Source organism: Sinocyclocheilus rhinocerous, unplaced genomic scaffold (genome assembly GCF_001515625.1).
Source record: "Sinocyclocheilus rhinocerous isolate Xijiao unplaced genomic scaffold, SAMN03320098_v1.1 scaffold975, whole genome shotgun sequence".
Taxonomy (NCBI): Eukaryota; Metazoa; Chordata; class Actinopteri; order Cypriniformes; family Cyprinidae; genus Sinocyclocheilus; species Sinocyclocheilus rhinocerous.
Window position 1 is genome coordinate 2,567,370 of NW_015628726.1, and position 17,457 is coordinate 2,584,826.

The 17,457-nt window shown below is 35.7% G+C and overlaps 1 protein-coding gene across 1 annotated transcript in view; it reads right to left on the minus strand.

Annotated features, from left to right (window-relative positions):
- The window catches only part of LOC107738419 (voltage-dependent calcium channel subunit alpha-2/delta-1-like), a 117,111-nt gene that overhangs the window by 66,950 nt on the left and 32,704 nt on the right, over positions 1–17,457 (minus strand). The window contains exons 4-10 of the mRNA XM_016550188.1: positions 15,127–15,186; positions 12,682–12,717; positions 11,204–11,336; positions 5,787–5,918; positions 4,143–4,212; positions 3,953–4,003; positions 3,639–3,738 (exon numbers count right to left, since the gene is read on the minus strand). Of these exons, the coding sequence (XP_016405674.1) occupies positions 3,639–3,738; positions 3,953–4,003; positions 4,143–4,212; positions 5,787–5,918; positions 11,204–11,336; positions 12,682–12,717; positions 15,127–15,186 (582 nt within the window). The remainder of the gene's footprint in view (positions 1–3,638; positions 3,739–3,952; positions 4,004–4,142; positions 4,213–5,786; positions 5,919–11,203; positions 11,337–12,681; positions 12,718–15,126; positions 15,187–17,457) is intronic.

Here is a 17,457-nt window from a genome sequence, read left to right on the forward strand (position 1 = left end):
GAAACACTGTAGTCTCATAATTGAAGTGTAAATTCTGCAGATTACATCATTGTCCAGTAGTGTACTGTCAGCAATTTATTATAAAAACGTTTCCATAATTGTAACATACATATTTACATACATAATTATTCAGGTGCATGTGTAATAACTTATAGAACTTTTATTAACAAAACAAATACAAATACACCATGCTATAGGGCAGGCTATGCCTAATATAAAATAACAAATAACTTACATAAAGTTTAATAGGTAATAAAGTTGGAAATAAGTAAACGTATAACATATAACCAAATAAATAAGAAACGTAGAACGTTTATTAGCAAAACGAGTAAGAAAGCTTGGAGGCACGGCATACACCTTGATGTCAAATAAAATAAATAAATGACACAAAGTTTAAATAAAGTAAAAATCAGCAAACAATGTGGAACCAATTAAATAAGAAACGAATGTTTAAAAAAACTTCCAAAATCACCTTAGATAAAAGGCAAAAGTCAACAGGCTTTTCAAAATCCAAAATATTGCCAAACAGGCGCTTTTGCATCTAGTTTCGAAACTAAATCATCCGCGATCGTCTTGTCTGTCTCACCTCACCTCACTCTTCTTGTCAGTCAGCTCGACTCACTCTCCTCACTGGAGAAACGAAATCTGATCTGTGATGCGACTGTCGTTCGGCACACTGCATTGAGCAGCCACGTTCAGTTTTTAATTCTAGTGCCTGTTCTATAAAAAATCAAAACGACGGTGGGGGTCGGTGACGCGGTGGGCAAGTTACGTAACCGGTGTTGCGGCTTAACACCGGTATCACCGTCAACACCGTCTATCGCGGCAAGCCTACCCCCAACCATTCGAATTTCCGCAGCGGGAATTATTTTAATGATATTCTAATTGGGCCGCTTTGTGATATCACAAAACCCGGAAAACAAACGATGTAGTCCAAATGAGCCGTTCGTTGTAGTTCTTGAAAAGGGATTTAAAAAAAACGAAATATCTCCCTTTGGAGTGGACTTTGAGATTTGTAACTTTGAAGATCTTTTTTATGCCCAATTATATACACTTCACACTGACTAAAATTCAAAAAGTGAAAAAGCATAATAGGACCCCTTTAAGGCAACAAAAGCAGCATAAAAGCATCATAAAAGTGGTCCATATGGCTTGTGCACTATATTCCAAGTCCTTTGAATTCATACATGAGTGTGAGCAACAAACATATTTTAAGCTATTATTCACAATCATTTTCTCCTCAAGTGAGCTGTCAGAGAAACAGACCAGTATGATTAAAGGGATAGTTCACCCAAAAATGAAAATTCTGTCATTAATTACTTACCCTCATGCCCTTTCAAACCCGTATGACCTTCGTTCATCTTCGGAACACAAATTAAGATATTTTTTATGGAATCTGAGAGCTGTCTGACCCTGCATAGACAGCAATACAACTGAAATGTTCCCAAACTGTCACATGGATTATTTTACAGATCTCCTTGCTATGTTTCTGGACTTGGGAACATTTCAGTTGTATTGCTGTCTATGCAGGGTCAGACAGCTCTCAGATTCCATCAAAAATATCTTAATTTGTGTTCCGAAGATGAACAAAGGTCTTACGGGTTTGAAACGACATGAGGGTGAGTAATTAATGACAGAATTTTCATTTTTGGGTGAACTAACTTACATTTTGGGTGAGTAACTTACATTTATCATATTTTAAGAACACTTGGAATACAGCATGTGCAATTTTTATTTGTTTTGTTTTTAAGTTTGTTTGTTTGCTTTATATTTTTTCAAGCTTGAAAGCTTCATGTTTATTTTAATTAAAATGGGCATAGAGGAAAAAAGCAATTAAGGTTTGGATTGGAACATCATGGGTGTAAGTAAATAATGATACAATCTTTATTTTTGGCTGAACTAAGAAATAATGCACCCTACTACACTCATGACAGGTTTAGACACGAGCATCCTGTGAGCTCCTTTGGCCAGAGGAAAAGTTGAGAACAAAGCTGGCAGCACCCGAGTAAAAGATCAGCTAGCCAAGATGGATTGGAGGCTCCTTCCAAGACGAATGATATATAGCAATTTCCTCCCTCTTTCTTTGGCCTTCTCTTTCTCACTCAGCCTGATCTCTTCCCCTCATTTTGTCCAGCCATTTTCAATTCAGCACACAGAGCCCACAAGCAGCCTTTTCATTAAGCGCTTGTTTTCAAGTGGCAAGCTGCAGCCAAATCCATATTTCATTACAACTCCTCTGTCTCTCTCTCTCTTTCTCTGTCTCACACACACATACTCTTGTTGCATCACACAGCAACCTGCAACCCACAAACTCTAGAAACACCTCACTTTAAATTGAATTCAATGTAACAATGTCTTGTTCCATTTTTACTGTACAGCTGCAGCTAAATACGCTTGTCACACTTTTCTGAGCGATTAATCCCATTCTGTTCACACACAGTTTGTTATTTACACACACATTTTTCTTTTTTATGAAAGTGTCAAGCACTTTCGGCAACCGAATTTAGTCCTCCAAACTTCGAGGAGTGAAAAACAACTTTTATTAGATCCACAAAGTTGCTAATGCAGTGAAGCTACACTTTTTGGATACTAACAGATCAACTGAAATGCATATTTCTTGGAAGAACGAACTTCACATAGGTTTTGAATGACATGAGCGTGAGCAAATTATAGTCCACCAAAAAATTTAATTTGCTGAAAATGTACTTACCCTCAGACTATCCATGATGTAGATGAGTTTGTTTCTTCATCGGAACAGATTTGGAGAATTGTAATGAAAATTTGCATTACATCACCTTTGAATCTTCTGCAGTGAATAGGTGCCGTCAGAATTAGAGTAAAAACAGCTGATAAAAACATCACAATAATCCACAAGGAAAACACATGTCTCCAGTCCATCAATTAATGTATTGTGTATGCTTGATTTGTGCATATTTCTCTCCTGATTCAGATGAGTAAATTTGTCACTGGAGAAAGCAATATTATGGACAGTGGATTCAAATTTTTAGCCGGAAGCAACAGTTTAAAGTTAAAAACATCTTAATGACAGACTTATTTAGTACAAACACACAGCTTTTCACTTCACAAGATGTTAATTGATGGACTGGAGTTTTGTGGATTGCTTGTGATGTTTTTATCAGCTTTTTTTGGACTCTCATTCTGATGGCACCCATTCACTGCAGAGGATCCATTGGTGAGCAAGTGATGTAATGCTAAATTTCTCCAAATCTCTTCTGATAAAGAAACAAACTCATCTACATCTTGGATGACCTAAGATAGTACATTTTATTTTTGAGTGAACTATTCCTTTAACAACTATAAAGAAAACAACACCTTTGTCAACAGAACTCTGCTTGTTCAACGTGACGAGACTCCAAAATGTTTCGACCATTATCGCTATTCACATGTAGGCTACTCATTCAGCAGATGCTAAATGGGCGCTATCTAAAGCGAATTACAAATGAGGAATATTACAACAATAGCGACACATCCTAGAAAAACTTACTGCTGCAAAACAATGTTCCAGAATTGCTTGGAAAAGTATGGAAATGTGAAAAACATAATGTGAAAATACAATGTTACTTGTTACAATGTTACTTTGTAAACAGTGTGCACACATGCCATGTGATCTTACTTACATGGACAACATTGACATAATCATCATCAGAAAGTGTCTCCAGCATTTCACTGACAGAGGTTCGGATCAATTTAAGGGTCAGCCCAGACACACTTCCACTCCTGCAACACACCAATACAAACACAATGGCAGTTAAAAAGAAAGTTCACACAAAAATGAAAAAACTGTCATCATTTAACAACAAGAGGGTGAGTAAAATGAGGACAGAATGGATGGATGGATGGATGGATGGATGGAGCATGTAAGACTAAATGCAAATTGACGCAAAAAAAGATTTATAATATAATTTAAAAAGCACATACACATAATACTCACGCATCAACAAGAATCAGCATGTCCTTCGGCGAAGCGGCACCTTGAACATACCTGGATACAAAGAAAGAAATATACTGGATCTCTTTCAAGGAGAATTTTAAACTGAGAGAACAAAGAATAGAAGGTTCAAGAATAAAAGGGAACAAATGAAAAGAATTCAGAGCGCACACACAGAAACACATATTAGTACCAAGGTCGCCGGCGCACATCATACAGGTCGATTTTGCTGGGTGTTTTCCTGGCATCCATCCAAGGGGAAGCTGAATGGACAGAGACAGGATATGGAAATATGAGTGACCCCTGATCCCAAAATCCATTTGATTTGTCACATCTCTGTCGTGAGCACATCAGCGAGCCACGCTAGAAACCTGTTTCTGTGTCCAGGGGGTGTGGTTTGTGGTTCATATTAACTGCAGTGAGCTGACATGTGGGGGAAAAAGGGGCTTTGGTGGCCCCAGTAGAAATTCAGCTTCGATTTTTCTCTTTAACTGAGAAAATAACCTGGTGCAAATGAGGGTGCTCATCTGTGACTATCACAGCTGATCATCTAACAAGACGTGTTTCTTCATAAATGGCATCCCACGTTCTGACATTTAGTGAGTGGATTGCAGCTGTAAGTGCCGACAGATAGTCTGAGACACTGCGATTTGGCCGTAACAAAGTAATCGACCAGTGTTCTGCCAGCTATAATTAATTGAAGTTTACAAGAACATCAATATTTTGTAGGCGTATATGTATCTACAAGGAGACAATCGATAGTTGGGAGTCTACATCTTATTATATTACAGTCTTAAAGGAATAGTTCACCCAAAAATGAAAAATCACACATGTGGTTTCAAACCCATATGACTTTTTTCTTCCATGGAATACAAATGATACATTTCTGAAGACTAAACCAGGCTCTCCTCTCAATATAATAAAAGTGAATGAGGACTGAGGCCTTTAAGCACCACAATGACAAAAAAAGTAATCATGAAAGAATCATAAAAGTGGTCCATATAACTTGTGCACTATATTTAGAGTCTGAAATAGAGGAACAGACTAATATGCAAGTAATTTTTCAGTGAAACTATTGAAATAGAAAAAACCTGAATCACGTGTCAAATAAAAGTCCAATAAAAACCCAGCACTCTGCTATACCGTCATCCTAAGGAAGGTCAATTAAAAGAAACATTGCATACATTAAAAATAAATAAATAATAATAAAAAAATTGTGATGATGCAAGTTTAAGTAGGGTTTTTTTTGTCACTTTCACTTTTTTCCCTGTCTTTACTCACTTTCATTATATGAAAAAGAATAACCAGGATATTCTTCAAAATTCAGCTTTTGCATTCTGCAGAAGAAACAAAAGTCATACGGGTTTGGCAAAAACACGAGGCTGACAGAATTATTGGAGAAGTATTCCTCTACAAACAACACATATTCATTTCAGAAATGCAAACTCTTAGGGGACAGAGGTTCAACGGTGGCTAATACACTATTTACATGCAACGTTTTTTAGTAAAGCCTTACCAATTACAAATCTGAAAGTAATGAAAATGAATTGAGCACCTAATTACTTTTCTCCTCTGTCATCACTGAATCTCAGAAGAATACAATAAGCTCTCTGCTGAGCTGCTGAGATATTTGATATTATAATTTGTTATGAAAATTTGGTGTAATTTGAGCTGGGACTGCATGCTATGTTTACCAGTTAGAGACAGCGGAGTCTTGCAAAGGGAGGGGGAGGATGTGTATCTCTGTCTGTGTGTGTTTGTGTGTGCATGTGATTCTGATTGTAACGTGCACTGAAATGTGTGAGTTCAGAATTAAACAGACACTACAAGCACTTACCTGGGTAATAGCGAGCTAATCCAGTAGCGCTGCCGAACACTTGCCATAGTAGCGTTGGATCCTCTTCTCGGTTTTTCTTAAAGACATCCTCCAATGCTTCAGTCCAGTTCAGCTCATTTAACACAATGGTAGCTGGAATATAAGCAATAACACACAATGTATAGTATTTCATTGATCGTTATGAGTTCAGTCTGAAGTCTAGATGCTTAGTTTATATATATATAGTACATATTACAGTAATTAGTCAATTGGTCAAAACCATATAAAAGCTTGGAGAAAAATGTAATGTAAATCAATTTTTGTTGGGTTTTATAATAATAATTTATAATATTATTATTATTTTTTGTACATGTAAACACTCAACACTGTTTATGGGCCAATTCGCAGTAAAAATGTGCAGTAATATATATATATATATATATATATATATAATTCCAGTACTCTGATTAGTGATCAACAAATGTTTTTTTTTCTATGGTCAATTCTTATTTTTAGATCATAGCACATCATAGCTTATCTAGCTTACGTATATCTGAACAGATAATTTGGTAAATTTGTTTGTAAACGTGGTATATGCACTACCAGTCAAAAGTTTGCAATAAATAGGTTTTTTTTTTCTTTCTGTCTCTTATGCTCATCAAGGCTACATTTATTAGATGAACAATCAGGGTTACTGAAGTTAACTAAAATGAAAACCATTAAAAAAATCATTACTCTGAATAAAACAAATGTTAACTGAAACAAAACAAATGTTACCTAAACTAAACTAAATTTTTTTTTTTTTTTTATTTCAGCCAGTTGCCAAGGCAATGTCTCAAGTTTAACTCGAAATACTTAAATAACTAAAACTGAAAAATTAATAAAAACTATATAGACATACAATAAAAACTGATTCAAAATTCAAAAACAAACAATATCGCAATTATACTAAAAGAATATTGTGAACACTACAGAAAAACAGTAATATTGTGAAATATTATTACAATTTAAAAGAACTGTTTTCTATTTGAATATATTTTAATTTAAAATGTCATTTATTTCTGTTATAGTAAAGCTGAATATTCAGCAGCCATCCAGTCTTCAGTGTCACATGATCATTCAGAACATGATCCTTACTTATTCCAACTTTTGACCGGTACTGTATGTACAAACAAACAAACAAATTATTTATCTATTTATCAAATTGAACGCAAAATGAATTCATATAAATTATTTATTTTTACATCACCTTTAACTAACAAATAGCGTCATAAAATATTTGAATACTTTAATCTATTTATAGAGGTCATGGTGCTTATATTGACTTGCACAGTCCAGAGAGAGGAAATGAAGTGAGAGGAGGAGGAGAGGCACAAAGAGAGGCATAATTTACTCTCATCTCAACCGCTGTTAACAGAATAATTCTGTGCTATGCACTGAAGGCTCTTCCTCTCCACAGCCGCAAACAAGCTGATTGACTTTACTACATCATCACTGAGGGAAACATGGAAACCTATAATCATCCTATCAAACCTTTTGCTTCTGAAAAAGGCTGTGTGCTGATAGGCAGTCAGAAGTGCTAGTAGAGATATGCTAATCAGGTGAGAAAACACCCGGCGTGTCAACAATTATTGTAATGAAGCATGAAAAATTCAGTGTTATAACAATCATAACTTCAGTTTTATTGGTTAGCATGCAGCAGAGGCAGGAGGGCAGTGTTGAGAAAAAGAAAGAGAGGAAGCAAATGAGGAAATGAAGCATGAGAGGCACATTTTCTTCAGCTTTTTGTCTAAAAAGACAAACGACTGATCAATGCCTAGAGAGGAACTGCAGCCTGCGCAATAAATCAGGTTGTTTGAATTCAATTGCACATATTATAGTATGTGCAAATACTGACATAATCAGATTTATACTTTTTCCTGAAGAAAAAAATGTGAGCTGTGCTTGCCAGTGCAAAACTCACTGTGATAACCACTGCTAAAGTGCATGTCTATTTGTCCACTTGTCTATCCATTTACCCATCTATATGCCTATCCATCCATCTATCAGTCTATTTACCCATCTACCCTATCTATGCATCTATCCATCCTTCAACCTATCTAATTTATTTATCCATTCATCTATTAATTTTTATTCCCACCTATGCATCTATCCATACATCCATTTGTCCACTTATCTATCCGTCTATCCATTCATCCATCTGTCATCTACTACCCATCTATATGCCCATCAAAATATGAGGAACATGTTATATTAGGAAAAGGAAAACATTAAACTTGGTTAAGGTATTTAACTGACAAAATTATTTGGCAAAAAAGGCAAACTACAGCTTATCATGGAATATGGGTTTTGTTTTACCATGCAAAAAAATGAACAGAAAATAAAAAGCTCACAAAAAAATACAGTATACTTTGACTACAATATAATCAGTTTTTAATATTTGAATAAAGGGGTGAAGATATCAATTTGCTGGACATATTTTGGCCACTATAATACTTCTACACAAGTTTAAAGCTTTTTATACACAAAAATGAGCCCATTAGCCCTTTTTGATTGAGGGGTAAAACATGAACACAACAATAAAAAAAAAAGTACACTTTGCTTCAATTGAATACAAACTGAAATCAAACTCACACCACTAACATGCTCTGGCCACAGTACATTTTGCCTTTCGACAGCTTTGCACTATTTGGTGGTCAATATTATTTTTTCAGCAAATCTGGGGGAAAAAAACGATTCTTTTTTTTTTTCCCAGTACAGTATTGTGAAGTAACATCTCAACGCTCTAAAGTATTGATTATTTCATCAAGCTCCACTTATGTTACCTCCATCCTTTCGGATGTGACGGAGGGGGAAATTTGCCAGCACCCACTGAGAATTGTCTGTCTTAATCATGGTTAAGTTTTTCTTGGTGTAAGCTGACTGTGGCAGAGGGAGGTCACCCACCCTCCTCTAGCAACCCCTAAACGATGTACTACTTTGTCCACGAAAATCCAATTTTCTCCCCGGCGGGAGCAGCAGATCTGTGTTATTTCTGTGTGTCTATGTGTGTGTGTGTGTGTGTGTGCTGGTGGTCCCAGGCTATTTGTGGTCTCTAAGTGTTTGATAGAGGTTGATGTGTGCAAACTTTACTTTTAGAGTCGCTAGAGAAAAGCCACTAGGTTCTCATTGCCTTACAGAGAGTCAACAACCTCTGGAATTAATGGACATTTAGACACTCCAGTAATATTGGACATTCCTCACACACAACTGTGTTTCAGCACAGAGTATGAGAGGGCCTGTCGCCGGCTCGATTCTATACACGTACTATGTTTCCTTCTGGCACAAGGTCGGGTCAGACCCAAGACCACAGCAATTATAGCTCTACCCTTGTCGCCTTCCATCTATGTCTCTTTCTGTCACTTGGTTATTTTCCTCTCGCCTACTATAAAATGTAAGTTTAAAGGAAAAGCTCACACAAAATATTTAATTCTGCCATCATTTCCTAAGCTATTTTGCATATTGTCCTGCCCATCTCATCCATACAATGAACATGAATGGTAAAGAGGCCTAGTAAGGTCCAAAAATAATGAAAAAGTATCTAAGCAACTTGCAAAAATAGTCCATATGACATCTGCAAAGCCATACAATAGCTTTGTTTTAGGGCCAGATCAAACTGAAGTCATTATTCTCTGCAAATCGTTCCATCTGCTATAGCTTAAAAATCTCATTGGCATTTGCATATTCAAATATGCCTCAAAATCTCACTGACAAAACAAACATCTCCTTTTATATTTTAATTTACTTTTAATATACAGGTATGTGACAAAAGGACAAAAAAAGAAGGAAAACCTGTTTTGTTTTTTTCATTCAATTTCCATCCTTTTTTTTACTACACAATAATACAAATGTTATGTTTGCTATAATAATACTACTACTAATAATAATTTATTAAGAAAATAACATTATTTATTAAATTTAGTAATAACAATTATTATTATTATTATTATTATTATTATTACAAAGATCGTGTTTTACTGCAAACTAAACAAAATTTTAGACACTAAAATCACTGAATCATGACCTGCTAGCGTGTAAAAAAATACAATGCCGCGCATCACTCTGAAACATGCAGCACATCAGACTATATATTTGTGTGATTAAATTGCAGTGTTTCCAATTTGTTAATTGCAATAAGCCATATCGCATTCTAACTCATGCATCATGTATTGTTAGAATTCATAAAAAAGTTACCATCTAACTGTCACAACTCCGTTTCATATACATGACAAGGCCCATTTTTACATACGTGATGCTTGCGGGTGTTCATTTTGGAGACTGTCTGAGATGCTATAGAGTGTCCCACACACAGACACTACATGGCGACGCTAATTTGTGAAGTGCTGTCAGAATCAACAGTATCCATGCATGAAATAAATGTATATAAAACATAGCAATTATTCTCTGATTTACGCAATTTAAGCAGGTCGTACTTCTCAGTTCGGAAAATACTTCTGTATAAATATGAAAGAATCACATTCCAGAGTATAACAATATTAGTTACTGAGTGTGAGTGGGGGAATCCCTGGATCTTTATATGCCAGTAACACTTGCTTTAAATCACAAAATTAACAGACTTTAATAACCAACAGATAACCAGATGAAACAACCCTACCCAAAAAGCCTAAATGACTCACACATTAAATTAGAAATAGCAATATAGGATTAGGAAATGACTCACAGATAATTGCATAAAATGGTATACAATTACAAGACAAGTGACAAGGAAACTCCCTTCTTAAATTACAGGGGCAGCCACCTCTGTCAGCATGTGTTGGAAAGACTAACTCACTGCTTAGAGACTGAAGCATCACTTGATCTCTGAACTGATTCGGTATTCTTTATTTAAAAATAAAGCAAACTCATCCTCCATATAATATTATGCTTACCGCAGGGCACATCTGTCTGACCTGGTGTCATTTCAAATACTCTGTTTACCAAAGGGTACAATGGCCAAAGTAATTACCTGAATTTATTTGTCTTCCGTTTTGCGTGCATGTATGTGTACAAGGTCAATAGGGAAGAGCCGTCTAACACCAAAGAGCCAGTATCCCAGCAGGCCAACTGAGACTCTATGGCTTGGCCAGCCTACTATCCCTGCTTAAAAACCTTTGTGAAATACAGTTTAAATAGATGCACATGCATACTGTGGGCTTATTCAAACAAGCGCACCTGCACTTATTCCGACAAAAGTTTCCCCACAGAGTCTTTGCTGTCAAATAGATTCTAAAATTCTCCTCCAAAAGCTCTTACAAAGACACACTTATACTCCGTTTTATAACTGACATCCAAAGCGATCAGCAGGACAGCGTCTCATCAGATTCCCAGCAGTAGATAATATGTTACGGTGGAGCAGGCAGAGCGCTAGCGTGTCTGTGGGGGGTGGGGGAGTTACTTACAGCCGTCATATATGTCCGTGGGGATATGCACAGCTGTATGGTTGTAGGAGGTGAGGCGGTTTTTGAATGATGGGTCTTCTTTAAATTCAGGTCTGATCCGGTTTTTCCTTCCTTCTGTTTCATTGGCTTCAAGCTGGAAGAGAAACAACAACAATCAACTCTGGTATGGTACATATTTCAATTAAATCCAGTTATTCTGAACGTTCTGTTCATCAAAAAACGTATCAAGGTTTCAACTAAATATAATGAGAAACATTTCTTAAGCACCAAATCAGCATATTAAAAAATTCAGCTTTACCATCACAGGAATAAATTGCATTTTCAAATATATTCAAACAGAAAACATTTATTTTAAATTGTAATAATGTTTCACAAAATTACTGTTTTGAATGTATTTTTGATCAAATAAATGCAACCTTGATGAGCATAAGAGACTTCTTTCAAAAACATTGAAAAAATCTTACAAATTCCAATTTTTGAATGGTATATGTACAGAAATATCAGAAAAAATGAAAGATTCTGTCATAATTTCTGTCATCCATCTTGTTATAACAAACCTGAATGACTAAAGTTTTCATAAAGGCTTCATAAAGGATATAAAAACACCATTACGGTATCAAAAGTGATCCATACAATTCAAACATCATATTTCATGTCTTCTAAAGCCATACAATAGTTTTGTGAGACAACAGACCAAAATTAGTTAAAAGTTACAATGATATTCTTCTCTTTTAGTCAGCTATTAACCACTGCAAATTTATCATCAAGATAAGAGATCATTTGGTCACTAATCAAAGCCTAACAAAATATTATATATTCAAATGAATAAATGAAATTTGAAAGTGTATATCAAATATCAAAATAAATGTCTAACCAACTCATCTATTAATATAATCATCTTATTAAGATTTGCACTGCTGGTACTGTAATCCAGCTTTGCACATTGATGAAAAAAAAAAACTCATTTTCTCTCATGTTTCCCCTGCCTTACTTTCCATCTTGTACTTTTACACACTAATGCACACGCTCCCTCCATGTGTTTTACACAGACTCATCCTAATTGGCAGTTGGGATGTATGGCACACAGAGAGTGTGTATCCGCCAGCCGAGTCTGCGTCAACCGAGAAGATATATTCTCCTCATTTTCTCTCATGTTTCCCTTGCCTTACTTTCCATCTTGTACTTTTACACACTAATGCACACGCTCCCTCCATGTGTTTTACACAGACTCATCCTAATTGGCAGTTGGGATGTATGGCACACAGAGAGTGTGTATCCGCCAGCCGAGTCTGCGTCAACCGAGAAGATATATTCTCATCATATCTTGACTGCCTGAAATAACTCACACATAAGCTCACTAACGCATGATCGTAACTGGACAGAAGAGCTCACGGTATTCATGTTTGATATAGTATCTGCACTTGAAAAAAAACGCTGAGGGTGTCTGTGTGCTGAAGAGTCTTGAATTATATACTCACATTATCCTTGGCATTATAGTAAACTATATCGTCCTCCTGCAGAGAAAGAGAAAAATAAGATAATTAAAAGAAAGGAACATTTTTCAGGTTTCATAAAGGATATAAAAGCACCATTAAGATAAGTGGTCCTTAACCACTGCAAATATATATATATATATACCCATCATGCAAATCACACAGTGGCAGTATCACTGTAATAAGCTAAGTATGCATACAGCATGTGTTCCACAGATCTGAACTTTCATACATTTGCTTTGTAGCAAATGGTCATGATGACCTGCTGATGTTAAACCGCTCTGGGCCATCGGTGTTGTTGGGGTCAGGCATTTTTCAGCATTCACAGCATATGGCGGGGGTTGGGGGGGTGTGCGTGCATGTGTGTGTCTACAGTAAAAATAAATCCACGGGAGAAATGCAGAATGTGTATTCAGTGAAATCAAATCTTCAGACATCTGCAGGGAGTGTAGGAAGTGAAATTAGATCCATTAAGCTGCAACACGTTCCCCCGCTTAAACACAAACTCACATACACATAGAGGAAAACACTCTGGCCATTGGTACAATCAGATTATTTAATTATCAATTTATTCACTTGTTTGCATTTAATTGAATGACTCTTGATTTCATTTAACTAAACAAAGAGGTCTAACACACCAAAGCATTTAGCAGTGAAACCGAGCGGAGGTATTATCAATTTCAAAAGCATCTCCTGCCAGAGGTCTTCATTTGGAATGATCTAATTAAAAATCTGCATAACACTTCAGAATTTATTCTTGTGATCAATTAAGTCATCTAAGATGTCTTTCACTGCCTAAAATAAACATTAGTGTGCAGGATGTAAACTGATCCTTTTTTTTAACTGAATACAACTATTAAAGTGATAGTTTGCCCGAAAAATGAAAAATCAGTCATCATTTACTCACCCTCATGTCATTCCAAACCTGTATGAATTACTTTGATCTGTGGAAAATTAAAGAAGATACTAGAATAAAGATAAAGAAGATATATACTTCTATTGTAGGGACAAAATAACTGAGACATTTCTCAAAATATCTTCTTTTATGTTCCATAGAAGGAAAATACAAATCATACAGGTTTGGAACAATATAAGGGTAAGTGAATAATAACAGAATTTAGAATTTTACTTTTTCACTGGATTAAGCGCTATTATGGATTGTGGACTCATATTTTGGCCAGAAATGGTGATTTAAATGTAAGCTTTTCATTTTTTGTGTGAACTATCCCTTTAAGTCAGGATATGCGATCTGATTGGCTGAAAGGTCACAAAACCATGCTGTTATGTGTGTTACTTAGACCAGTGTTTCCCAACCGGGGTGCCGTCTGTCGAGAGCAGGGGTGCCGTGTAAAAAAATCCTTTTTTTATATTTTTAAATTGCTAAAATGTTCAAAAAAGCATCTACTATATAATATCCATTTCTGATGTCGCCAATAATTAGAGATGCACCGAAAGTTCGGCTGCCGAAAATTAGTTCACCGCTCAGGTTTCACTTTCACGTGATGTGACGCTCTGCTTATTATCCCGCTCTATGCGTGCGCGCTCCGCTCAGTCGCTTCACTCGTATACCGTTCATGCGAATCAGAACAGCAAAGTCCACTCAACTAAAAAAAAGGTTGGGAAACACTGACTTAGACCACCATTGCTGCATGGTAACAAGTCAGTTGTGAGTAGAGATGGTTGACTAGTCATCCAGCAGCCAGCTAGTCGATTAGGGAGGTTGGGCAGTTATATTGATATTTTTGGCAGCAGTGTTTTTATGCGCATGCTGACATTGTGCTGTTACACATTTGCACTGTAAAATTCTCCACCAGAAAAGTATTTTAATTCATGACCTTTAAAGCACCACGCTACAGCTAGACGCACTATGACAGATATCTTTGGCCTTTGCATTGCGTAACGTGCTGTTTTTGAGCATTTAAAAATAGTCAAACTTTAAAAAAAAATGTGTCTTGAAATCCTTGCTTTCTAGTCGATCTATCTCTTTTTGAATGCAAGAATGTGGATTATGTAAACAGTACCCAAGAAATGTGGGATGCATGGCAGAATTAAATTTCATTTTATTTGTATATTATAGTATTTGGTTAATCATGGTGACTCTCAAGTCATCCCAAATCTGTATTACTTTTTTTTCTTCTATGCAACACATAAGGTGATAATTTGAAAAATGTCTTTATTTTTTGTCTAAATAGAAGTCAGTGGGTTCTTAAAAAAATTCTTCTTTTGTGTTGGTTTGTAGCAACATGAGGGTGAGTAAATCATGACAGAATTTCCACTATCCCTTTAACATCTTTTCTTGTAAAGCCGCTTTATGTCTTGTAAAAGGAGAATACAAATAAAACTGGCTTGAATTCATTTGAAACGTTAAATTAAAGAGAATAACTATATGCACCTTGTAAATGTTCAGTACATACTTATAAAAACACTTACTTCAAATTCATCTTTCCATTGATGCTCCATTTGGAAATTCTCTGCTGCGGTTGCCAAAGTCTATAAAAAGAACAAGAGAAAATAAATCATTTGAATTAGTTAAGCACTGCATCAAAATATCTGTGATGATGATCAAAGCAACTCTGATAATGAGATAGTAAATTAAATGTTAACTGTAAAGCTGTATTATCTGGCCCTACTGGATATGTATAGTTCAGTTTTTTCCATCACAATAAAAAAAAGACTCAATGAATAACATTTTACAGGACTAAATATGTGACTAGACACACACCTTAATCATCTAAACAACTGGACAGAACAAATGAACTACAAATGGAGACAGATACTAGTCATATAACATAGAAACTAATATTTGCATTGTTTCAACACCATACATCATCTCTAAATTCTCATACTGACGAACCAAGACAATTCTGTTCTAGCAGCCTTGGTTCTGGCCCAAAAGGTGACACCAAACAAAACATGTGGGCAAGAGGTTTGACAGGACGGTGGGTTCTGTTTAAGAAAAGGGCAGAACAGAGCAGAATAGAACGAACATTCAGGTCTTTGTTCTGTCACCCGGAGCTCTCGGCAGCTCAACCCCCGCAACACACGCAGTCTGAGAGTCTTCCCGGAAGGAAACGGTACTGTAACATGATGTGACATTTCAAGAACAAAGACGAGGATTCATGAGTTCTCACTCTTTGATACATACAATATTTCCGAATATATGCTGGGATTTTTACAACCCGGACACAACAGAAAGAATTCTGGTGCTACTGTCAGTTACACACATGGTTAACCTAAATCAACAAATGTATAACTCATTTGCTCAAAACATCACTCTCAATGCTATGTAAAACAGAGAGTTTTTGAGAAGATCTAAATGACTACATTCTTCAGCAGCAACAAACACATTTTTCTAAGTTGCAATGTAGTGTGACAAAATCACTTATAATAGTGTTTAATATTACACTGCAGCCCCGCTAGCTACTAACTATTAACAGATTCATTCATTATTTATTCAGTTATTTAAATTAGCAATGTTGTATTTAGTGTAAACATATCTAAGTTTATTACTATACGTTTATAGTAAGTTTGACTGTATTTAAGCCATTTTAAATAATGAGAAGCTTGTACGGTTTCACTGATTTTAACCCAGATTCGGCCCATTCAGTAAAATCAATTGAACCGGCCATATCCTACATTTTTGTAGAAAACACTTTCCTTCCTGTAATTTAGTTTAACATTACCATTTTCACCCCTTCTTTCACCCTTAGAAGTAAACAGGCCATGTCAGGGCAAAATAGATAAAGATGGCCGAAAAAATAAAGTAAAATAAACAAATAAAACCATTGATTTAAAAAAAATAATAATAATAAAATAAAATAAAAAATAAAACCATTTGTTTATTTTAAATACATGAATAAAATAAATATAATTATTCATTTATTTTTAAACACAAAAATAAAAACTATTTATTTACTGTAAATAAATAAATACAATTATTTTTCTCTAAAATATTATATATATATATATATATTTTTTTTTTAACCTGGCCATGCACTCACACTCTTTCAACAGGGCAGGCTGAGTTTCTGAATACTGAACAAGTGTCAACATGTAAACACAGACAGTCATGTGCTAATACGCTCGTGGTTGTGATATTACAATTTGTTGACCAGATGTTTCTGCAAATTAGTTTCAATAAATGGTCTGGTTAGACAAAGGAGGAAGCTTCGGATTGTGAACTTTAAAGAGCCTGTCTACATAATACATCAAACTCTTATTTCAAAAGAGCAAAGAAAATGATATGACAAGAAGATGGAATCATATGAGCCTTATTCGCTTTAAAGGTCTCCTGGTTTGGAGCTTAGCTAAAGCTGATGTTTTGTAATGTGAGCTTCCCAACCCAGCATTTGCCTTAAATAAACAGGTCCATCAAATCTCAAAACCAACACAGATACCTGAGATCATCAGATACTCTCTCAATAAAGCCATCACTGCTCTGAAATTCAATCCTTCCTCTAGAACTGTATAATTGTGCAACGCCCCACTTTTGAACCCCAAAAAGTTGTGTCATTTTGCAAGACCACAAATGTGAGCTTGTAAGGTGGAAGCTAACGATTGCATTTCAGATTCAACTCGCTCCAGTCTGCAACACCTCTCACAGTTTTGTCAAAAGCTTTTACAACAATGACACCCATCATCGAGGGGGAAAAAATGCACATCAACCTTTCTATCCAGACACTATGGATGCTGTTCTTATAAACAGATGGACACTCACACACATTATTAGACACTCTAGAGCTGGAAGTCTGGGCTGAGATC